Source organism: Myxocyprinus asiaticus, chromosome 43 (genome assembly GCF_019703515.2).
Source record: "Myxocyprinus asiaticus isolate MX2 ecotype Aquarium Trade chromosome 43, UBuf_Myxa_2, whole genome shotgun sequence".
NCBI lineage: Eukaryota > Metazoa > Chordata > Actinopteri > Cypriniformes > Catostomidae > Myxocyprinus > Myxocyprinus asiaticus.
In genome coordinates this window covers 33668444-33694594 of record NC_059386.1, presented here as the reverse complement: position 1 = coordinate 33694594, position 26151 = coordinate 33668444, and the positions used below count along the sequence as shown (strand labels likewise).

At 37.5% G+C, this 26151-nt stretch overlaps 2 protein-coding genes across 3 annotated transcripts in view; both read right to left on the bottom strand.

Moving 5' to 3' along the window:
* Positions 1-26151, bottom strand: part of LOC127433694 (membrane-associated phosphatidylinositol transfer protein 2-like) — a 694725-nt gene that overhangs the window by 85144 nt on the left and 583430 nt on the right. The window lies entirely within an intron of this gene.
* Positions 1-26151, bottom strand: part of LOC127433700 (cAMP-specific 3',5'-cyclic phosphodiesterase 4D-like) — a 330842-nt gene that overhangs the window by 90978 nt on the left and 213713 nt on the right. Inside the window, exon 1 of one of the 2 annotated variants that reach the window (XM_051685815.1) lies at positions 24794-26034. The exons of the other annotated variant lie outside the window; for it this stretch is intronic. Within the exon in view, the coding sequence (XP_051541775.1) occupies positions 24794-24879 (86 nt within the window). The 5' untranslated portion in view covers positions 24880-26034. Of the gene's footprint in view, positions 1-24793; positions 26035-26151 lie in introns of those variants that run through there. 2 annotated transcript variants of the gene reach the window in all.

Here is a 26151-nt window from a genome sequence, read left to right as displayed (position 1 = left end):
TCACTCAAATCACGAGTAAAACGGCAGATTATCAGTTCACAAACACTTATTTTTCGACATGTTCCTCACACAATACTATCTTATGACATCTAAACACTTTTACTATAGCGCACGACTAAGGAATGTGATATATTTTAATGTTTGCATTACATAACCAACTACATTTACAAGCTTATTCAAGCGTGATTATGTTGCGTTATGGTGCAAGTGATAGTGTTGGACTTTGAACGCGGAAGACCTGGGTTCGACACCAGCACAGCATGCAAGTTGACACGTGAACTGAAAGTGTCAAAGAAGCGCAAAATTATGTGGTTGCTTCAGCTTTTGTGTTTTTTTATTTTATTTTTTATCTCACATTTGCTTTTATGACACTATTTAGGTTAGGTTAGGTTTAGGTGTGGGGTAAAGATGTCTGTTTTGTTCACCTCGCACGATAGTGTTTCATGACCCTATCGGTTAGATATAAATGTAGGATTTAGAGTAGGTACGTCAGTTTTGTTTATTTAAAACTAGCAAAAATATCATCAGTGGACATTTCACCTTGGAACTGCTGCGATATGTGTAATGAACCACATAATTTCATAATTTCAGCAAAAATGTCGCCACTGTCACACAATTTACACATGTAGATTCATTTGTTTATAGAATACTTTTGATTTTATAAAATGCCAAATGTGAAATTAACAGGAATTTGTGCACCCTTTTCTGAAGTAGTCATTTTGAGTAAGCATTATCTTAATTTGTTACTTAAAAAAGCATGCCGCTGCCTCAAAATTATTTGCATTAGTTGACAAATTGTGACAAATTGTGCACTTTACTGTAACTACTGCCCCTATACCTACACAATATCACTATATCCCCCTCACCACCTTTTTAAAAAATATATATAATTTTAATCAAAACAACCTTCCGTTATTATTTCTTTTCACACAAATAATGTTGCTCCATCAATATTTAATAAAAATAATAATAATAATAAAAAAAAAACAATCTTTATATATTTTGTGACCAGAAAAAAAGTTAATTTTCTTTAAAGGAATATTCCAGGTTCAGTACAAGTTAAGCTCGATAGCATTTGTGGTATAATGTTGATTACCACAAAAAATTATTCTGACTCGTCTGTCCTTTTATTAAAAAAAAATTAAAAAAAATGGAGGTTACAGTGAGACACTTACAATGGAAGTGAATGGGGTCAATTTTTGGAGGGCTTAAAGGCAGAACTATGAATCTTATAATTTTATAAAAGCACTTACATTAATTCTCCTGTTAAACTTATGTATTATTTGAGATGTAAAGTTGTTTAAATCATCATTTTTACAGTCATTTTAGGCTTTTAGGGTTAGTTGATATTACTTCTTCATGGCAGCGACGTTGTAAAATTGGATATAACTTTACACAGAAAAGGTTAGTGAGTGATTTTATCACACTAAAATCATGTTAACACACATATTGGCCCCACTGACTTCCATTGTAAGTGCCTCACTGTAACCCAGATTATTGTTTTTACTTTTTCTTTTTAAGAAAATGAGGGATGAGTCGAAATAATTTTTTGTGGTAATCAACATTATGCCACAAATGCTGTCGATTGAGCTTAACTTGTATTGAACCTGGAATATTCTTTTAAAAATCATATGCTTCTGGTATTTTCCAAGTCTACCATTTGCCCTGTTATCTGGCATTAAAAGGTGCTGTAAGTGTTTTTTGGAATACCATACAGTACATACTGCATAATGTGCCTATTACCTTATAGATACCACTGAAATAGATGTCTTAAAGGTACACTCAATAGTTTTTAACAAATTTAAAAAGTTTTACACCTAAGGACATGATTTATAATTTTGCAATATATGTATAAAATCGTGAGCACTCACATTAAAATAAACTGTTTTATTCTACATGGAGATGGTCCACACATGGGGGCTGCCATGTTAGAATCACATGACCATCCGAATACTACTCGCTTAATCTCAGTAACCATCCTGTCATTTGACACTTTCACTCATGGATTAAAGTAAACATGGCTGACTGTGAATACTACATTTCAACAATGGCATCTGAAACTGAAAACTACTGATTTGAAATGATGCTGCATCCAAGTCGCTAGGAGTCAGTGTAAGTCCAAAATGACACAAAGACAAATTTTACTCAGTGCACCTTTAAGATATTACACCCCTGTGACTGCCCTAGACTCTGTTAACAGAAAACAATTAGGAGAATGCCCTACCTATTTTTTGGCTGTCAATCATTTTCCACACTCAGGCTTGGCTGGATCCCATTTACACCTGTATTTACACTGTCTACTTGAGATCGGATCACCAAAGACAGATGTTGAAACTAAGTGTATCAGCTTAAATGCTAAATTACGGTATGTTGCAAGATCTAAAAGATATGTACAAAGAGTACAAAAAGGAGATAAAGGAGTTCTTAGAGGGAGCCATGCAACAAAAAGAGCTAACTTAGGAGTACCTGTTAAACTGAGGCATGTGAACAATAGCCCTCTTACACATGTTTGTCTTGATGGCGAAACAGTCAGGTATGACCGGCTGAACAATATAAGAGCAAGTTGACTGATGAAGTTATTCTCGACTATTTACACAGGGTTGTGAGGGGGTGTTACAAAACAGTGCTGTTTCTCAGCCCACAGGGAATGAGAAGTTAGCATAATAGACAACAAAATCAAGTGAATCCAGATGTATCTAAGGAGGCTAAATTGAAAAATGCCAGTGCTTTTGTGTCTTTTGGAATTGGACATCCTGAAAGATCAGCATGTCCTCTCGCTCAAGCACAAGGCTTAGGTCTGTTGATCCACGATCCTTTTGGAAGCAACGCTGGAATGTTTTGCTTAGATCAAGTTAACTGGCCTGTTTCAGCTCGGATCTCATCTCACCCGTGCTGGACTGCCGATAAAACAGCCTAATAAGGAAAAACCTTTCTGCTTTATGTGGGGTCTTCACTGACCCCAAACGGTGAGCACCCTTATAGATGGGTGTTTCTTCAACTTTGAGCAATTTCATTTCACAGGGTTGGTTTTTATTAAAAACTAGCTTTTTTCTTTTTGTTATATGAAGGTCACATTAAAACTGTCTTTTACCAGGCCTCCATCATTTATTCTTGGTACTTTTCAAATGTCTTTTATGTTTCCACCATGCCAAACAATTTTTAAAAAAGTTATTGTACTTGTTAACCAAGTCAAAAAAAGTGTCTGGGAAAAGCATCCTTGAGATGAAATTTGAGACAAGTGATGTTTGAAGAAAACAAAGAAAAATCAAGGTAAATATCACTTGTGAGCAGAATATTTGTATTCGACTTCATTTCCAATAATGCTGTAATATTGACAAATTGTGTGAAAAATGTGAAAATATTATTTAATTGTGTGTATTTAGGATACATAAAATGTTCTCTATGGAATTAGCTTTAGCAAGACAAAGGAGTCGGACATTTTATGTCAAAAATATTAAATATTAAACACAATACAGAGTTTGAGATGTGCTGGAAATTACACTGTGGTGGGAATTTTATTGACTTGCAGAAAAAAATTACAAAAATGACAAATCTCCTGTGATGCATGTACATACAGTGTTGGACACTGTTTGTAGCTGAATAATAAAAATAAAAAATGGGTGACAAATGTTTTAACGAGACTACTTTCCAGAAGTCCACAGTGCTAAAGGTGCCTGAAGTTTGGTTGAGCAGGCAAGGTTACAGTCTCAAAACACACTGGCTGTCACTGTAACACAAGTAGACCATCTCTACTGATGTCACAAGTTACTCGATACATGCTTTTAACTTAATAAACTAATCACGCTTTTATTGTACACAGCTGTCATGGCCATGCACTTTTCTGTGCCTTGTGTAGTAGACAAGATCATCCCTGAAGTGATACAATTACATGCGTGCCATTTTACATACTATGAAGTCACACTTGTCAAAACAAGTCGGTAAACAGTAGAGAGTTAGTTTAGCATGGATGGTAACCAGAGGAGAGGATGCATTTAAGAAAATTGCATGAGAAGTGAAAGTGATCCTTTATAACTGTAAAATTGGCCCCCATCCTTTCCTCTTTGTTGTGGCTTTCCATATCCTGGAGATCTCTTAACATATCGGACACCTGTTAAGACATGGTTAACGCAAACACATCTAACATGTGCATCATACATGGTGTCTGGTTTGTTTATAAAGGCCCCTGAGAGGGTACAGGAAGAGACATATTGCCTGGATGATCTCCTAAACGTCTTGACTTCCTGACTGCTCAAATACAGTATTGTCAGATACCAGGTTGATGCAGATTCAGTTAAAGAAAAGCTCAATCAACAGCATTTGTGGCATAATGTTGATTACCGCAAAAAACTATTTTGACTTGTCCTGCGTTTATTTAAAAAAAAGCAGAAATCTTGGTTACAGTAAGGCACTAACAATGGAAGTGAATTTTGCCAGACGATAAACATTACAATACACACTGTTTCAAAAGTATAGCCACAAGACATATTAACATAATTTCAGTGTGATTAAATCAAGGATTTACCAGTACGATTTGTCATAATATTGGATTTAAATTTACACAAATAAGGTTATTATGTGATTGTATCCCACCTCTTCCAAGCTAGGGATGGGCATTCATCAATAATTTGGTATTTGAATATTTAAGCTCATAAAAAAACTCAATACTCAAATATTCTATTATTTAAATGAATTTCATTAATAAGAAAGAGATGTTGTGAAATAATGTTTTTAATCATTAATTGCGTCACCATTTAAAAAGTTTTACAAGTTTCTATTTATATCCAAAACAAGCTTATATTATGTACTATGTTTTTTTTTTTTTTTTTGGAAAACAATTAAACAAGCAATGTGTGAAAACAAAAAATGTATAGAATGAAAGCATTTAAGCTCATGCAAAGTGAAGAAAAAGAAACTGCCAATAAAGTAGACTGACGCAATTAATGTACAGGACGAATATATAAACACTCGGCATATAATAGTTATCATGTTTATATTGTATCTCATGTCATGTTTTTGTTGAGAAAAACAAGCATATCCACATGCTCAGTAAACTATTCTCATTTATACACACCAGTTTAAATGATGGGATGTCCCTTACCGCCACGTAAATGCGCTCGTACATTGGGGGAATACTGGAGATTTACGTGTGGGGAAACCCCACTATTGCAGCGCAATTCCGCTGCAGGTTGCAATGCAACAACTGTGGAATATCTATAAATAAAGCTAAACAATGGAAAGTAAAATAGCGAAGTCTTTCTCGGATGCCATGTTTGTTGTTTACAGATTACGGGGATGCTGCTTTCTGACGAGCTGCATATATATGGGAGTAAAGAGTACACCACTTATACAGTGCATTTAAACAGGCACCCAGCTTTCTCGCAGTAAGACACATTCTCGCAATAACCCGCTTTCTGGTGTCCATCTAAATGTACTGACAGAACCGTTTGCTCGTCAAATGTGATCAACTTGTGTCCACACTAGGCAGCGCCACCCAGTGCATTCTGTTATAACTGTGAGTTTTAGTTTGTGTGTACAGGATTTAACATGCATCTCCCTGTATACATGGCCGGCAAAGCAAAACTTTGTGAACTTCGAATAGTATTTTTACTTTTTGAATACTTATTGCAAAATGAATACTTGAGTATTCATCTACTCATGCACATCCCTATCCCAAGCCCACTTGGCAAGCACACCATAGAAAGCTCAGAGTCTTCACACTGAAGTTGCAGTTTGGCACATATTTGTCATGGACAATGCGACACAATGCGCTTTTAAGAGTTTTTCAGGTAGACTTGACAGACTCAAGATTCTCTCATCATTAGTATAAGTAGATTATTAGTAGCCTTATTTTGTTTAAAGCTGAAGTGTATGATTTTTGCAACGTTAAAAAACTCAAATCCCAGTTTAGTATGTGAATTAGTTAGCCATTCGTAGGATGATTTCTATAAAATGCATAAACACTGTGGCGCTATGTTGGTTTGAGCATCACGACTGGCCCAAGACAGCAGTGATGTGAATTTGGGGCAGGACTATCTGTTTGTCCAACCTATGGAAACTGGGATTGTACAGGGGATTACCATGACTTATAAGTGATCAGCCATACGGCCATTTTCACCATGTGGACGAAAAAAGGGGTGAAAAAAATCACAGACTTAAAGGATTAGTTCACCCAAAAATGAAAATTCAGTCATTGTTTACTAACTCCTGTGTTGTTATAACCCTATATGGCTTTCTTTCTTATTCTTTTTTTTTGGGGGGGGGGTTTCCCCTTTTTCTCCCAATTTGGAATGCCCAATTCCTGATGCGCTCTAAGTCCTCGTGGTCGCATAGTGATTCGCCTCAGTCCGGGTGGCGGAGGACGAATCCCAGTTGCCTCCGCGTCTGAGACAGTCAACCCGCACATCTTATCACGTGGCTTGTTGAGCGCATTGCCACAGAGACATAGCGCGTGTGGAGGCTTCACGCCATCCACCGCGGCAACCATGCTCAATTCACCTTGCGCCCCACCGAGAACAAACTACATTATAGCGACCACGAGGAGTCTAATAAATTATTCTATGAGACTCATGATTGTTATTAAAGCACACGATAAGTTTGGTGAGTAACACACCAAAATCGAATGTATTATTTAGTGAAAATGTTCACTGACCGTTGATCTCCTGTGCACGTTCATGATAGGGCATGAGAGCAACAGTTCACACAGCCCCCTCGCGATACTGGGGCATTCAAGCGAAAACTCGTTTTGTTTATCTAAAAACAGGTCCTCCACAGCGATAGCGAATACAGAACACAACACAGTTGCACACAAAACAGAACATGCTAAACATGTTCAATTTTCTGAAAGATGGCTTTTCATCAGTTGTGAAGGGCAACGAACCTACTTCATCCGTGCATTCTCTCCATCATGGGTTACCGGTCAGGTATTTCGTTGTCCGGGCAAATACATCACTCATTGTGGGTTGTTACAGGTTTAATGTTGGTGTTTTATTACCTTTCATCCTATTACCCAGTTTACCTGCTTCAAAAGGGTAATGTGTGTGAATAAATTTGTTTTGTTCCCTCCTAGGGCTGGGCGATATGCAAGAAATATGTTCACAATATTTTTATAAGAAGAAAAAAAAAATCACAATATCCAATTACATCGTCAACCCCCCTGCTGAGGGATCGGAGAATATTCTTGCTTTAGTGATTTTGCATTGAAAATTAAATTCATTTATTTAAAAAACGAAACACTTAAACCAAAGACATTTGTAAATTCAAATTGCACTTCAAACAAAACAAAAAAGCAATTAAAATAATGAAGTGGTAAAAAAAAAAAGAAAAGAAAAGAATTTATAACCAGTTTTCCATTTACCATCTCGCAAGTATCCGTCTATGAGAACAGATGGAAAATTACTAATAAAAATTAAGATCTAAAAACAATTATAATGTAAAATAATAATTATAATGATGATAATAATCACTGAAATATAAATCATGATTCAAGGTGAACGTGTTTTTGTATTATTTTATAATTTAATCACAGATGTATAGGCTATATATAAAGTGACCCTGCAGAGTTGCGCTCACAACGAACTGCTCTGTGGAAATAAAGCGAACTGAACTCGAGCTGAGATGTCTGAGGTCATTTGCAGCATTCTCAAAGACGATACTATTCTTGCAAAAAAATATCAGAAGACTGAAACAAAGAAAGCGTGAGAACCTTTTACATACATGTGTTCCAAAAGACTGCATGCCTTCGAACAAACAGCGCATCAGACATGCGCTTAGATGGTCTTTCTGTCATCTGTTCTTAAAAATATAATAGTGTGTTTCTTCAAGCGTGTCTGTGTGTCTAACAGTATTTCTTGTGTCATTCCGAATCCGAGACGTCTTACAGTTACCCACCACACACATTATATTTGCTACCTGCAATTAAACGTCTTCTGTCAGTGTGCGTACTTTGCTGCCTGTGTAATTTGATACATTGGTAAAGAACTTCTGGCTTTCAATGCGTTATTTAGTTTCATTTATCATGGGTCACAAACTCTTCATTAGGCAACTATTCTTTATTTAAGGCTATTCTATTCGTTAGGTATTGTATTGATACTGGAAGTTCCATTCATAATATTTCCCCCTTTTACCCGGTATAAAATTTCACACCGATGTTGTCCCTTGAACCGAGTAAAACCGGTAACATAGTACACCGTGGCAACACTACGATAACCTGCCATTGTATGACATCACTGAGCACAAAATGTTTTCACAATTTCTCCCTTTGTGTTAAGAAAAAGAAAGAAAGTCATATAGGGTTACAACAACACATGGGTGAGAAAACAATGACTGAATTTTCATTTTTGGGTGAAGTATCCCTTTAAAATTTAAAAAGAATAAGAGGGCTCACTTCTCTGGAAAAGAAAATCGTAGAGACATGGGGTGGCCTCTTTTCACTTGGGACAGTGCAGCGACACCCTAGCAACCACCCGCAACACCTTAGCAACCCACTAGCAACACCTTGGCAACCACCCTGAACAACATATCTCAGCACCAAAACATTGTAGAGACATGGGGGTGGACTGTTTTCACTTGGAACAGTAAGGCAAGTTTAGAAACACTCTAGCAACCCTCCACAATACCCTAGCACCCACTCACAACACCCTAACAACCACTCACAACACCATAGCAGCCTCCCACAACACCCTAGAAACTACCCAGAACACCATATCTTTCCAACAAAACATTGAAGAGACATTGGGTGGCCTGTTTTGGAACAGTAAGGCAAATTTATTGACACCCTAGAAACCACCTATAACACCCTAGCAATCACCTAGCAATGCCCTAGCAACCACCCAGATCACCAGATATCAGCACCAAAACATGGTAGAGACATGGGGGTGAGCTGTTTACATTTGGAACAGTAAGGCAAATTTAGTGACACCCTAGAAATCACTCACATCACCCTTGCAACCAACTAGCAACACCATGAAAACCACACCATATCTCAGCACCAAAACATCATAGAGAGGGGGGTAGGCTTGTTTGACTTATGCCAGTCTACTGAGATCTGTGGTAGGCCCCAGCTATATCTTGGCACCGGAACATCGTAGAGATGGGGGTGGGCTCATTTGACTTGACAGAGTAATGAGGCCCTGGAGGAGTTTTACCACACCATGCACCACTCACATTTTCCTCTGAAAATGTACTTATCTAGTTATTCTTGCAATTCCGTTTGGTGACACTAGTGGCGCAGAAATACACTTCAGCTTTACTATGATTCCCTTGTTGGCATGACCATCAGCCGCAAGTTTATTTTTAAAGCATTTCCATATACAGACAATGGGAAACAGAGCTGAACTGTGAGGCACAATCTATTTTTGGACTAAATCAATAACATGAAACATGAAACAAAGAGAGACAAATGGTATTTAAAAGAAAAACATTCTTTGAAGTCCAAATGAGATCTCATCAAGAAGGTATATTCTTTGGCATTATGTCTGGTGCGAAGACCACCTGTGCTCCGATAGAATAAACGAGAACAAAAGAAGGGTAAGCCACCTCATCCTCTTAAATATCTTCAAATGCGTCAGTCATGCAGCACAGATAACAGTGTAGTAAACATGTGTTTCAATAAACACAATCATCCAGTATGCAGTTTCCAGTATAACAGCCAGTCCAACATTAGGGTTAGCAAACACCCTGCCAATGTCCTGAGACCTTTGCGGGCCATTCTAAAAATTTTAATCTCTTAAAAAGAAATGTATTAATTGTTTAACATTTTGACATAAAGTATTTGAGATCTGACAGTTTGGAATCAGCTAAATACAAGAATCATCCTAGTGCAACCTAATTTTCATTCTATTTTGAAGCATTAACATGACTAATTTTGGGGTCTCTTTGGTAAAGGGGGGTTGTTCACTGCAAAAAATAAAAATAAAAAATAAAAATAAGAAATTATTTTTGTCTTGTTTTTCAGTAAAAATATCAATTTATTTCCTTGAGAAGCAAAATGGAATAAGATATTAAGTGTTGTTTTCAGAGAAAACTAACAAAATGTATCAACCTTTATGCCTATAACAAGAAAAAAATATTTGCTTATGAGGTATGAAAAATAAACTTGATTCCAAGGGAAAGCAAGTTTATTTTTCTTACCCCATTGGCAAAGATATTTTTCTTGTTATAAGCATAAACCCCACCAAATTTTTTTCGATTTCTCTGAAAACAAGACAAATATTGAATGCCATTTTGTTTTTCTCTTTTTAAGGATGTTTTGATATTTTTTACTGGAAAATAAGACAAAAAATATTCAGACAGAAAACGATTTGCAGTGCTTAACCGTTTGTGCACTGTTGCTATTTAGTCATAAACTACAAGTCCAAACAGAGCAAGCGTAGTTTTCTACATGCCAGTGAGACTCATTTAAATCCTGTGCCCTTGACAAGATTCTGATTTCTGAATGAAATCAGATTAAACACGACTTGTGCAAATACATTTCGAGCAAGGAAGCAATTTTCCAAAAGGACTTGGAAATGATCCATCAAGACGGACAGGAGGACACGTTAAACCATGTGAACTAAACAAAGCTCCCAGTTAATTTCTTCTGAAGATTCCTCGAGACTCGGGCCACCCTCGTTTGCATTGTACATTTCAAAACAGTTCTGCCGCTAAATCTTCAGTGGGCCTTTCTGTAAACATTGTGTAATCAATTCCTCGCAGTACTCAAAGTGCAGCGCACAATCATGCTGGCGTATATGTTTGTGATATTAGCACATGGCTGAGGTAATGGGTTTAGTAATTTGGGTGTTTGAAGTGCATCACAGTGATGCTAACGCTAATCCTATTAAACACAGCCGCTGTGATGTCACTGACCAATCCTTCGTGCTGTGAGTGTCTGTCCATACGGGATGTCCCAGGGATGCCCTGTCTCGGGGGTAAGCCTGGGAAGATCTCCAGACTTCACAAGCTACATGAGCTTTAGTTAGCAAGGTCCTCTCTGTGGTCATTAAAAATCCTAAGGCACATCTCGTAAAAAGTAGGGGTATAACCCCAGTGTCCTGGCCAAATTCCCCCCACTGGCCCTTATCAATCATGGCCTCCTAATAATCTCCATCCCTGAATTGGCTATATCAGTCTGCTCTCCACCAATAGCTAGTGTGTGGTGGGCGTTCTGGCACACTATGGCTGCTGTCACATCATCCAGGTGAATGCTGCACACTGGTGGTGGTTGAGGAGATTCCCCCTACACTATGTAAAGCACTTTGAGTGTCTAGAAAAGCACTATATAAATGTAAATAATTATTATTATTATTAATTTTGAGGAAGAAATATTTGAAAATAAGAAATGCAATTCCTATTGGATTTACAGACTGCCCTCTGCAGTCTGTTACCAAATGATGAGATGATTTTATATTTGAACAGATTCTTGTGTTTACACACTCTCTGGTTAAGATATTTGATTAATTCATATTTTTTTTTACAATAAAAATATCACTAATTGCAACAAAAATCACAATGTGTATCTTTTACTACAAACAATCTAGTAATGTAATTGATTTAAGTCTCACAAGCCTTAAGTACACACAACAAACAGTTCTTGGTTCATTTCTAATTGGACATGACGAAATTAATTACTTGCAGTTCAGTAGGTCTTTAATTCACTAAAAAGGAGCAGCTGATAAGAGTCATTCATTCAGGAGGTAACGCTACATGCTTTGCTGTGTAGATTCAAAAGGCTCATTTGTTTTTACTGGAGAAGCTACGCTATATTAAAAATAGTTGAACTACTCTCACATTACTGAAAGTTAGTTACTCCCCAACAAAGTTACAAACTAAAGCCACTTAAGTAATATGCCTAATTTTATTTGCTTTAAAAAGCCATTGAAATATCCAAAGCCATGCCTAGTTTTCCTATAGGCATGTTCAAGTAAATAAGCATTTAGTAGCCAGTATGTTTGATCACCGCTGTCTCTAGTAATTTAAATGAGTAATGCATTGAACCCAAGTGGATTTGGCATGTCGAGCTGCTTCGCTGGATGTTGCTGCTCAGACCTGCTGATTCAGGTTGTGTCTGCACTCTGAGCAATATTAAATAATGGCTGCTGCCTCTTCGATCTGACTCCAGGAAGCTGCAGGTGTTTGGTGCAGATCACTGTGGAGGATGAGGTAATGCAGTGATGTGGCACTGAAAGTCCAAACAACACTTACAATCCTACTGTAAAACCACGGCCACTTAAGGCTTTGAGCATGCAAAATTATTTCAAACACCACAATGGCCAGAATATGGTGTCACGCTCGAGGGCTTCTGGTTTAAATAAACAATAAATTAAAAATAATATTATATTTAAAATGGTAAAAAATACCATCTACTTACTTTCCTTCAAAATAAACACACACAGCTTTGAAATATGTATTCTTTGTTTTGAGCCAAGAGCTCAGCTAGTGACGTATCAATCTTCTATAGGTCGTAGATCAGAGTTCACCAAACTTGATCTTCGGTAGGCAGTGGAATGCAATTGTTTTTCACATGTGCTTGCGTTTTTGGTCTCCCAGGTTCGGATGCATTTGAATGGGAGCAAATGAAGCACGAAGTGTAGTGTGACCACGGCATAAACCTAAATTCTACAAATATTCCAGTGACTGCTGGAATTATAATACTTTTAAATGTACACAAATTGTCATTCTGTGTTAATTTTCTGCTGTTAATGTAATAGTACATGTAACAGTAGTTTTTTTTCTAATAATCCCTGTGATAATAAAACAAATATCCACACAAATGAGTGTAAAAGTGAAAAAAAAAATGAAATTATGACTGTAAGAAAATTATGTAACAATGTGAAATGAAACAATGTAGCTGTACATTTTCGAAATGTGTTAATACAGTGTGACCTACACACTGCAAAAATAACAATTTATATGCAAGCGATGACGGACGGATCAGGGGCAGGCAGATTGTCACTCCCTGGGGGAAGCTTCCCATAGCATCAGCTACTTATGCCGTGTCGAAGTGACTGAATTGAAAGGGAACTGGGTGATTCCTGTCATCTCTCTATTACGCTTATAGAACAAAAGTGGCAAAAAGGCCATAAATAAAATACAACAATAAAGCCCACCTGAATCTTGATGTCAACTGCTTGAACTCAGCTATGATATTCCACATACATTTTAAAATTCCACAATAAACAGACCGAATTATTTCCCAAACTATGGAACTCTAAATTAGGGATGCACAGATCCGATACCTGGATCGGTATCGGCTCCGATACTGAAGCTTTAGACAGATTGGGTATCAGTACGACGAGCCCGATCCAAATCTGATACTGTGTGTTAGTCATGTTCGTTACTGTCAAGCTCCAAAAATGACATAAAAGAACCATAAAAACACCATTAAAGCAGTTCATATGACTCGTGCATTTTATTCAAAGTCACTTGAAGACGTGCGATAGCTCTGTGAATCACAAAAGGCTGTGTTTAATAAGTAAATATATAGTATACGCAGCGCCAGCGTGTTAGTGAATGGTGCTGCTCTGTTGACACAAACTCACGCACAGGCTGGTGATGCACTTGCAGCTATTTTTAGCCTTTACAGCGGTGCAATATTTGAGTGCTACTCAAGAACAGCATCTCAGATGTAGATGCTCAATAGATCGGTTCACTTTTAATATGCATTTATAATGGCACCAGAGGTGCATTTTACCAGAATTTGAATAAGAAGCGAATTAAACTACTGTGAACTTGCATAAAAACAGACACATACAGGACTTCCTGGAGAATTTAGAATGTCAAAATAAAAGCGTGAGGGTTTAAAAAGTGCACGATTTAAATATATTACTGTTGTATTTAAAATTAAAATTAAAAGTCAATAATAATAACATTAATAACAATTTATTATTATTATTATTATTATTATTATTATTACTGTCATCATTAGTATTCGTTTACAATTTATAACAATATTCAAGTTGAATGGGTTCCAAAAAATAACTGTGTGAATGAAAAGTGGACTGATGTCTTACAACTAAATTGCACAAAAAAGAGATCTGAATCCTTTAAAGTCTAGATGCAAATTGAAACATTTTTGAAAAAAAAAAAGAAAAAAAAAAAGGCAAAAATAAAACACTGGTTTCTTTTCTACTGAAGACTTGAAGACTGGAATTACTGTTAATTTTGCTGCTACATTATCCAGTATACTAGTTAATAATAAAATGTTTCTTAATAAGCTATACATTTATATTGAAATAATGTGTAGTTAGAGGTTTGTGTTTCTTTACATATTAAAGAGTACTCCCAATTAGTTCCACACAATAATGTAAAGATATTCTAAACTGATATTCTAAACTGCAAAAAAACAACACTGGTATCGGTTTGGGATTGTATCGGCCGATACTGAGATTTCCGATATCGGAATTGGATCGGAAGAGAAAAAGTGGTATCAGTGCATGCCTACTTTAAATACTTGTGAATTTTAACACAGTTCACCTAAAAGGAAATTTATGTCATAATTTACTCAGACTCATGTTGTTCCAAAACCATAACGAGATGTTTAGCAGAATGGCAGCCTCAGTCACAATTAACTTTTACTGTATTGATAAAAGATGCAATGAAAATGAATGGTGACTGAAGCTAACATTCTGCCTAATATCTCTTTTGTGTTCCACGTAAGAAAGAATGAATGAATGATTTTAATAATTAACATTTTCGGCTGAACTATCCCTTTAAATATGAAAACAGAGATGGTAATATATATTATTAGAGCTGTCAGAATTAACATGTTAACGCATGTGATAAATGTAAAAAGTTCAATGTGTTATGTTTTCTCAAACACGATTAACGCATTTACCGTTAATACAAATAAACCAGCATAACACTTGTTTGAAGGGTGGAGCCTTTGCGATGTGTCGATGTGTCTGCCTGGAGTCATTACATGGACGCACACACATACAACAGTTATTAAATGTCAGAGATGATGGAGAAAGGAGCTCTTAACACTATTGGATTTACAAAACCAAGATGGGACTTATAATAAAAATCAAGTATTTTTCAGCCTATGTAAGGTGCATTTTAATTACCACAGAAGCATGTGAAGTCTTAAATATCATCAAAACGCAGAATGAGACGTTTTTGTCAGCAAACGCTTTTCATGTGGAGTTCAAAGTGGCGCTTGATGCTGGCACTGACGCCCTGACGTGAATCATGAACGTGGCTGCACGACTGCTGTAGGAAAGTGGAACACCACAGTCTACCAGCAGATCACTATTGTGGAGGATGAGAGTTTAAGAGATTTAATGCCCTTTGCAATAAATATGCAACCTATGGGGGAAACGAGTTCTTTCAGTTAGTCAAACTCCCACTTAGACTTTGGGAAACATTTAATGTTACTTGAATTGGTGCTATTTTAGTGCATTTCTATCTTTATACAGTGGAAGGCTTTGTTTGGAAAATGTTGTTAAAGCATTATATTGTTACACATTGTTTTCTTTTCTTTTCTAAGATGTAAATAAATGCATTTTGACAGGAAAATAAGTATATATAGTGTCAAATTTGAGCACTTTCAAAATCACAATTAATTACAAACAATTATGCAATTAATCGCGAAAAAAAAGGTTAGTCATAGCAGAAGTGTAAACCAGCTTCTGCGTCTGGGCTATTTGTTATATACAGTGAAAAACTACTACGTTAGTACAAATACAACTATTGGGAGGCAAGTTACTCTATGAGTGATTCCTAAACAGATAATACTTTTAGATAATGACAGAGTCCTGATCACTATTTGAAAAACCAAAAATAAAATTAGTCAAAGGGAATTTAAGGTTATAAGACCACTGCATACCAATAAAGTCTGACATAATTTAGTGAATAAAAACAAGTCAAAATCCAGAATTTTGAAAATTGCTGTCCAACAATGTCAGGAACCTAATCAGAGGTTCTATTCTACAGTTCTCTTTCATTGCATCTTTTATCCATGTATTGAAAGTGAATGGTGACTGAGATTAACATCTCCTGTTTTGTGTTCTATGGAAGAATGTCATATGAGTTTTGTTTGAAATGACATGAGAGTGAGTAAATGATGACATAGTTTTAATTTTTGGGTGAACTATCCCTTTAAACTTACTTCTAAAATACAGTAGGTGTCACAAACTTCTGTCCAATGTGACAACAGAGAGACAGTAAGATTCCTGTACCATCAGCTTGGCTATTAGAACGAAGGCACTCGAGCAGAGATATCCACTCTAAGCTCGGCGCTACTTAATCCCTCATTATTTTGCAGCATTGCTTTGTTGCAGTAATTGATTGAACCAGTTATTGACAATACAAAGATGTATGGCAAGGTCCATTCAAACAAGCTTACCTGGTACATCCATGAAGACAGAGAATAGATGAGGACATTTTTGCGAAACCAAACAGAATCTCTGTCCTTTTTAAGCTAATCAGATCTCATCTCAGTAGATCAATTCCACTGACTTCACAATGTACCACAATTCATCTGCTGTTGGCATGCAACCTCCGATCATTTCTTTAAAAGTGCTCCGGAAAAAGTCCCACCCCGAAACCACAGTAAAGAAGCCGGCAGTCATGAGAATTACCTGACTTTGGCAAAAAAAATCAAAAATCAAAATTATTTCATGTGTTTTCTTACACGCATTGCAGCAGTTCCGAGGTGAAATGTCCACTGTGTGGCGCTAAAAGCTAGTTAAATTTAAATTAAAACAGACGAGTTTAAGGTTAATGCTCTATTGAGTTTTAAATCAACAGAATTTACCTCCCTACCCTAAACCTTAAACCTAAACCTAACCAATAGTGTATAAAAGCAAATCTGAGATTAAAAACACAATTGCTGAAGCAATCACGTCAATAGCTGGGTTTCCATCCAACAATTTTGATGCACATTTTGAAATTGAGCATAAGAAATCCTGAATGGAAACGCTTGATATGCGAATAAACTCTCCAAATTCCAAATTTAATGTGCTAGGAGGAGGTGAATTTTTTTTTTTTGCTTTAGTTAAAATGCGCATTTAGATGATGGAAACCGTTTATTCACAAAACGATGATGTGTTTTGACCATTCGTGCACATGTCATGAGTGTGCGATAGCTTGATGTGACTGGCCGAACGAAAGGTTCAACCTTGGCATACAATTTTTTGTGCATAGCCCTTGGTATTCTTAAGTGTTTAACCCACAGCTGGTCTTTAAAGTGGGTCCTCACAATCAGCCAGAACAGTTCTGAGCGCGGGCGCTCCCATATATGGGGAGGCTGGCAGCGTTTGGTCATCGCATCCATTTCAGCCCTCATTTTATCAGATATTACACTTTTTCTGTGGCGTCTCCTGGCAGCATTTAATAAAATGAGGTACAATTGCTCCAATCCTGCATATAAAACTCCCTGAGGCAAAGAGGTCATTCAGCTGCTACCTCAATATAATGCGCATGACGTAGTGGATGGAAACGTGCAACAATTCGTATTTTCTTTTGTCACATTTTTAGAAATGTGCTTAAAAAATGAAAAACATTTAGAGGGAAACCCAGCTATTTTGTGGTGCTTTTATGACACTTTTGGCTCACATGTCGACTCGCCTGCTCTTCTGGACTCATACCCCAGTCCTTTACATTGCAAGTGCAACGCTTTATCAGTTGACCTACTGTGCAATTTATCTATCACATTTATAATGAACATGCACCTGTGGAACGGATGTTAAGACACTAACAGCTTACAGACAGTAGGCAATTAAGGTCACAGTTATAAAAACTTAGGACACTAAAGACACCTTTCTACTGACTCTGAAAAACACCAAAAGAATAGGCATAATTGTACAGATAATGTTTAGATCTGACATGGAACATCAAAGGAAATTTGAACTGTTTTGCTGCCTTAGGGATGAAATCACACCCAACCCAAAAGGCATAAAGTTCCTGATTCGAACTCCACCCTGTTTGTAGTATAAATCCAGAAGTATCTATGCAGCAATATCATTATTTAAACCCTATCTTAAATTTAATATTTTATAAGACCATTGGTCTTTTTTGAAACAACCAGCATCTGGTCAGTTAACATCTGGTTAGTCTCCAGCTTATTGGCAGTAAAAACAAGTGAACATTTCATACATACCCCCCACCCCACACAAAGCATGACTTGTATGCGTTTGCTTCAAGTTCTTAGAGAACAATCCTGTCTTGCCGTAGGGGAAATGTATGGTGCTTTTGTATCACTGTAATTTGATCATGGCGAAGAAAAATGCAAATTACATGACTGTTTTCCTTGCAAATATTTGAAGAAGTGCTGTTGGTAGGAGTATCAACTAAACCAACGTCAGAGGGTTGTTTGATGTCATTAGTCATGTCCTTGCCCCTGAAATGCTTTTATGACATCTCTGTTTGAGTAGTGACTTAGAGGGAATCTTAACGTTTGCTTTGTCATGTACATCATTTGTTCTCAACCATTATGACAATGAAGCCCCTCATTTTCCAGGAAGGGTACCATATGAGGGAGGAGGATGTCTTCCCTGTAATGCACAGCATTGAGATTGCTTGCAATGACAACAAGCTCAATCCGATGATGCTGTGACACACCGCCCCAGACTATGACGGACCATCCACCTCCAAATCCATCCCGCTGCAGAGTACAGGCCTCGGTGTAATGCTCATTCATTCGACGATAAACGCGAGTCCGACCATCACCCCTGGTGAAATAAAACCACGACTCGTCAGTGAAGAGCACTTTTTGCCAGTCCTGTCTGGTCCAGCGAAGGTGGGTTTGTGCCCACAGGCGACGTTGTTGCCTGTGATGTCTGGTAAGGGCCTGCCTTACAACAGGCCTACAAGCCCTCAGTCCAGCCTCTCTCAGCCTATTGCAGACAGTCTGAGCACTGATGGAGGGATTGTGCATTCCTGGTGTAACTCGGGCAGTTGTTGTTGCCGTCCTGTACCTTTCCCGCAGGTGTGATATTCAGATGACCAGTGCAGGTGTTGTTACACGAGGTCTGCCACTGCGAGGACGATCAGCTGTCCTTCCTGTCTCCTTGTAGTGCTGTCTTAGGCATCTTACAGTACGGACATTGCAGTTTATTGCCCTGGCCACATCTGCAGTCCTCATGCCTCCATGAGGCATGCCTAAGGCACGTTCACGCAGATGAGCAGGGACCCTGGGCATCTTTCTTTTGGTGTTTTTCAGAGTCAGTAGAAAGGTCTCTTTAGTGTCCTAATTTTTTATAACTGTGACCTTAATTGCCTACCATCTGTAAGCTGTTAGTGTCTTACCGTCCGTTCCACAGGTGCATGTTAATTAATTGTTTATGGTTCATTGAACAAGCATGGAAAACATTGTTTAAACCCTTTACAATAAAGATCTGTAAAGTTATTTGGATTTTTACAAAATTATCTTTAAAATTCAGTGTCCTGAAAAAGGGATGTTTCTTTTAAGGCCTACCTTCAAACTCAGTGCCTCTTTGCTTGACATCATGGGAAAATCAAAAGAAATCAGCCAAGACCTCAGAAAAAAAACTTCGGAGCAATTTCCAAATGCCTGAATGTACCACGTTCATCTGTACAAACAATAGTACGCAAGTATAAACACCATGGGACCACGCAGCCATCATACCGCTCAAGAAGGAGACACATTCTGTCTCCTAGAGATAAACATAGTTTGGTGCGAAAAGTGCAAATCAATTCCAGAACAACAGCAAAGGACCTTGTGAAGATGCTGGAGGAAACCGATAGACAAGTACACTACCGTTCAAAAGTTTGGGGTCACTTGCCTGACATGTTTTTCATGATCTTAAAAACTTTTTGATCTGAAGGCGTATGCTTAAATGTTTGAAATTAGTTTTATAGAAAAAATATAATAATTAATATAATTAATTTATTTCATTATAAAACTAACATTTTATTTAAAAAAAACACAAAAAAAAAGTTTTTGAAATGGATGACTTGGACCGAATAATTAAGAAAAGCAGCCAATAAGTGCCCAACATAGATGGGAACTCCTTCAATACTGTTTAATAAGCATCCCAGGGTGATACCTCAAGAAGTTGGTTGAGAAAATGCCAAGAGTACATGTCTGCAAATTCTAGGCAAAGGGTGACTACTATGAAGATGCTAAAATATAACACAGTTTTGATTTATTTTGGATTTTTTTAGCCACAACATAATTCCCATAGTTCCATTTCTATTTTTCCACAGTTGTGATGACTTTACTATTATACTAAAATGTGTACAAATAAATAAATAAATAAATAAATAAAGAATGAGTAAGTGACCCTAAATTTTGAATGGTAGTGTATCTATATCCACAGTAAAGCATGTCCTATAGCGATATAATCTGAAAGGCTGCTCAGCAAGGAAGAAGCCGCTGCTCCAAAACTGCCATAAAAAAGCCAGACTACAGTTTGCAAGTGCACATGGGGACAAAGATCTTACTTTTTGGAGAAATGTCCTCTGGTCTAATGAAACAAAAATTGATCTGTTTGGCCATAATGACCATCGTTATGTTTGGAGGAAAAAGGGTGAGGCTTGCAAGCCGAAGAACACAATCCCAACTGTGAAGCAGCATGGGGGTGGCAGCATCATGTTGTGGGGGTGCATCATGAGGAAGGAAAATTATGTGGATATATTAAAGCAACATTTCAAGACATCAGCCAGGAAGTTAAAGCTTGGTCGCAAATGGGTCTTCTAAATGGACAATGACCCCAAGCATACCTCCAAAGTTGTGGCAAAATGGCTTAAGGACAACAAAGTCAAGGTATTGGAGTGGCCATCACAAAGCCCTGACCTCAATCCGATAGAAAATTTGTGGGCAGAACTGAAAAAGCGTGTGCGAGCAAGGAGGCCTACAAAACTGACTCAGTTACACCAGTTCTGTCTGGAGGAATGGGCCAAAATTCCAGCAACTTATTGTGAGAAGCTTGTGGAAGGCTACCAAAAATGTTTGATCCAAGATAAACAATTTAAAGGCAATGTTACCAAATACTAAACTTGTAAACTTCTGACCCACTGGGAATGTGATGAAAGAAATAAAAGCTGAAATAAATAATTCTCTCTACTATTATTCTGACATTTCACATTCTTAAAATAAAGTAATGATCCTAAGACAGGGAATGCTTTCTATGAATAAATGTCAGGAAATGTGAAAAACTGAGTTTAAATGTATTTGGCTATGGTGTATGTAAACTTCTGACTTCAACTGTATCTTGTATTTTTGTATTGTTTATGAAATGTGCTATATAAATAAACTTGTCTTGCATTGCCTAAACAAATTAATTTATAAAACTTTAATAAAATAAAAACTATCAAAAGCGATTCCGTCTGCGTTTTTTGCATTGTGGAAATCATAGGGCACTAAACAGTGTTATCGCTAACAAATCTAAAATATAAGCTTAACGAAAACATTTTTGTTAACTGAAATAAAAATAAAAACGAGCATAATTGGAAAACTGTAATTAAAGCTGAAATATGTCATTTCTGCACCACCAACACCACCAAACAGAATTGCTAAAACAAACTTTGTTTTTTTTTTAAAAACAGCTTTCTTAATACCTCCCTCGTCTGCCATTGGTAAAACAAAGAGATAGACTTGCCCCCAACTCATGCCATTGTTTGAATAACATTGGTGGGGCGGGGCTAAGCAGGCTGCTCAAAACAAAACTAAATCGAACAGTCATCAATTGAAAACTAATAAAAAATTGAAAGGATAAATTGAAAATAAAATAGAAATAGAAACTAAATTAAGTCTGCCGTTTGCATAAAAATTTTTCATTTACATATTTTTTTTCCGGTTGAAAATTGTAACCAATCACAGAAATGTCCGTTAAGTACATAAGCCTATGAGTAAAGGTGCTACAAAACTAGAATGCACCCACTATAATATAACAGCAATAAAGTAATCCAGCAAGAATATTGCTAGCAATTATCCTACACTAAATAAGTAATTTAATGGAAATTCGTGATTACAATATCAAGGGAAAAAATCAACAATTATGAATTTGGTCATAATCGTGCAGCCCTAATAGTGGCACCCCTGCATGTTAGGTTGTGTTGCATTCTGCAGTCTTCTAAAAACATGGTCCCCTGTTCTGCTGTTTATGTGCCATGCTAACTTTCCTGTTACCTCATTTATCATAGCTGTAAAGCAGCACGTCAGAGCGATGAGAGAAGTAATTCATGAAACCCAAAGCATGCTGCTGTCATGCCTGATTCATTGCAGCACTGCCTCTGCTAGCCACAGTTTTCCTGAGCAACCACTGGGCGGCGCCATTATGATTCTAATTGCATGTTTTGTATTTCTGTCTCGAGACACAAAGTAAAAACTGCCAAAACAAGCAATCCAGAGGAAAACAACAACCATTTAAGTGTTACTTGGATTAAAAATGAATTTCAGGCTCACCTTGTGTAGTTATTGGCTGTCATAACAACTCAGAATAATTAATGATATCAACGTAACTCACCTCTGACCACTGTTTCATGTCATCTACACACTCAGGTGAGGCACAGTCTATAAAAAAAATTGTCACATCTCGACTTTGTGAAGTATCGGCATGTTTTTTGACAATTTTGACAAATGTAATACCTTAAACATTACATTACCTGCTAAGAATATATGGCGATGCGAGTGAAAACACTGGAGACCGGAAATTGAAAACAGTCGAATCGTGGAACACTTCCGCGTTCAGGAAAAAAGTGGATAGTAACTCTGTCTTGTTTCACTGGCTTTCCACATCGAGGTGATGACACAAGAGCCTGCTGTTCATACTCAGGTGTCAACAGGTGTTTTGTCTAAGAGGTTTTGTGAAACTCCAAAGCTGGCAGGAGAACCTATGAGGCCAGAGCCTGTCAGTGTGGATCTACCATCATAAAAACGGTATGAGAAATACAGTATATACAGGCTATTCATCATTAATGTGAAAAGTAAATATTATATGTGACCTGCTCCATATTTTGAGTCAATTTGACCAAAATAATTTTTTGAGTTTTATGCAAAGTCTCAGCTTTCTAACAATATAATTATTATATTTATACTCCAAACCATTGTTGATATAATCATATAAATGTTGGCTGATTTAATCATATAAATGCTTACCTTCTTACTTCAGTGCATACTGTAAAACTCAAAATGTCCCTTGTCTTGGACAAAATCACTCAAAATAAAAGAGTATGTCACATATGTTCTATGGAGACCCAACTCTTGTATATTCTGTGGCTTCATGCAAAGTTTAATCTCTTAAAAAGCCATGTTTATTTTTGTGGCGTCCATAAGTTCACTTTATGATCTAAACTGGAAAGAAACTTGTCTAGACTGACATTTCCCCAACCCAGTCTTATGGCAAGTCATAATAATTAGTACATAATGACAAAGTCATAAGAAATCTTATGAGTGGGCTTGTACAAAAACGTACCACTGTTTTCAAAACGCTCTCTGTCCACACTGCCGTGTTCAAGCATTTTTCAAAAGTGGCTTGTCCATACTAAAACTTATGAAAACTCTTAAATCCCCTTACTGCACATGCGAAAAATAGCCTTCCATGTATGGTCTAAAACGCAATTGTCCTTGTGTTCCGTCGCCGAACAGCAATTCTGAGTAAACTTCTCGTCGCCTTTGAATGAATGCAATGTTTTCAATTTAAAACTTGAACAACGCTATCAAAGTAAATATGAGGCATAATAGCAGCGCTACAACATGGACCACCATCTTGATTGTTTTGGGTTGAATGATTACACGACTGGATCACATGACAACAAATACATCATCGTTTCAGATACTGTATCTTCGTTTCCCCAGTCCACACTACATTGCAGAGACGGCGTTTTCAAATGTATCCTCTTGGAAAACGTGTTCGAAAAGCTCAGTTTTCACTGTCAAAAATGACACCTTAGTGTGGACGGAAGGCTAAAATGTAGAATAAAAGATGTATTTCAAACCAAAACCTAATAATGTGGCATAAAAAAATTATTTTTTGCAGTGTAAGTTTAACCCCTTACCCAAACCCTAAACTTAACAATGATTTTACTAGGAAAATCCCTGTTGTGCACTGTTCACTGAAGAAAGAAAACAATGGGTTTGACACGAAATGATGGAAGCGTAAAATGTATTGCATAAATAAATGTGGAATGTGCAACAAAATTTGTTCACTTTCTTAAAACAAAGTATTGGATAGGAGGCAAGCTAAAATTGTATATACCTGTATTGTATCGATTTGAAATTCTGTTTCTTAATTGGTCACTTTTTATGGGAATAAAAGTCATACCTTTTCGTAAATTGTATAATATCTTATGATTTTGCCATCATTACGAGTTATTATGGGACTGTGTTCCATAATAACTCGTTTAAGATACTGAACAGTACAAAAGGTTCAATAAACTAGTAATGAGTACTTTCTATGTGAAGTGAAATTGCACATATTAACCGCAGATGTCACATCCGCAATGGTGGAATTGCTCAAATTGCTTTTGTTGTGATAAAAATGCAGCTGGCAGTACCTATAAAATATAAGAAAAGGTACGACTTTTATTCCCATACAAAGTGACCAATTAACAAACAGAATTTCCAAAGTTCTGTTGTAGCAGGTGACCCTTGTGGAGACCACAAAAGCCTTACAGACGAGATTACCAACAATACGGTTTGTTCAGCACAAGAGCCGAAACCAGCACCTTTGCTCTATGCTGACATTTGCATCAAGATTATTAGAAACCTACAAGCCAACATGTAGATCCTTGTGGGTTTGGTGTGTAAACAGGCTTGAAATACCTTGTGAGTCTCCCCTATTGACATTACTCAAAACTATACATGCACAAACACAGACCAGGCCTTGTGTGTTGATTTTAACTGGGGACTCACCATATCCAAGAATGCCTTCGGAACGGGAAGTTGTTGACGTGCATCATTTTTTTCTCCCTTCCTGTGCAATTGCGGCCGGTCTTCATTTAAGCGAAGGTGTGGTTCAGCTGGCTTCTCTCTCTTGGAAATAAAAAGCACTTTTATGGCCCTCGGGGTAGCTATTATACCCTCTACTTACATACCTTCACTACATAAATGTGCTCCAAGCATCTCAGCAGCAAGAAGTCCATCCAAAGTGGCACAAATAACATCTTATCTGGTCTACTAATCCATGGAAGAGTCCTGAGAAGATGCTTTATGCAGTAAAACCTCTATATAGACAGTGTGCGTAAATAAAACGTTAAGGCAACTTAACGACGAGCATGTCAACAGAGAATGTCAAGGGGTTATTCCACAGTAGTAGAGTAAAAATAACAAACAATTTGTAGCACAAGGGTCTTTCCGCTGCCTTTTATGTGGAATTTGAAACTCATTGTGGTAAATCCTCATATTGAAGTCTTTTCATTGATAACTGTTTCTCATGTGGGTTTACTCTAATTCATCCAAGGAAAACATTTCATTTGGATGAAAGATATGCATGCATTTGCCTCCAGGAAACCCTAATATTCCTGGCTCAGACAGTTCTGATGCCATGGAGAGAAGAATGGCAGGTCCAATCTGGTCTGGTGGGCTGCTGTTGTCCTCAGTATTCTAGTCAAGTCCTGGAATTGTAGGTGATCGAGGTAGCACACCTCTCTAAAAAAAAAAAGTAAGCACTCCACTCCTGTCAAGCACCGTGTAAGCTATTGATCCTCTTAGCGCGGACGGTTCTGATTAATTCAGCACTGTTTGCTGAAGGAATGGGTGGAGTAGCCATAAGGGACGAGATGAAGAGAAGAGAACATACTGAGTGTCATCTTAGTGTTGCCTGCTTTCTCCTGCCCTGTCTCAGCTGAATGATCCAGGGATCTTTGTGAGCCGTCATCACATGGTAGGGAAATTGTTCGATCCGACAGCGGTCAAGGTGCAAGCGAGAAGCCAATTAATGCATTCAAAGAAGCCTTGTAGCACGTGCTAAACCTCTCAGAGTCACTGTCGCATATCCTGTGCTGTCTGTGCTTGTGCGCTCTGTCATTCTACTTAATCTTGATGGTACTCTCTCTTTCTCCGGCCAGTACAGCAGCACTCCCGGTTCTTTTCCTGCAACCGTCTGCTCTCATGCTCTGCTGCAGCGCCGGCTGCGGGCTGTACAGTGTGTGTGTGTGTTTGTGAGAGAACTGTGTGACAAGATGTCTGCATGCGAGCGTCAAGGGGCCCCACAAGGGAAACTCTGACCAGCCAACGTTGCACAGTGCTAAATAAAGCACACGGTGTGACAG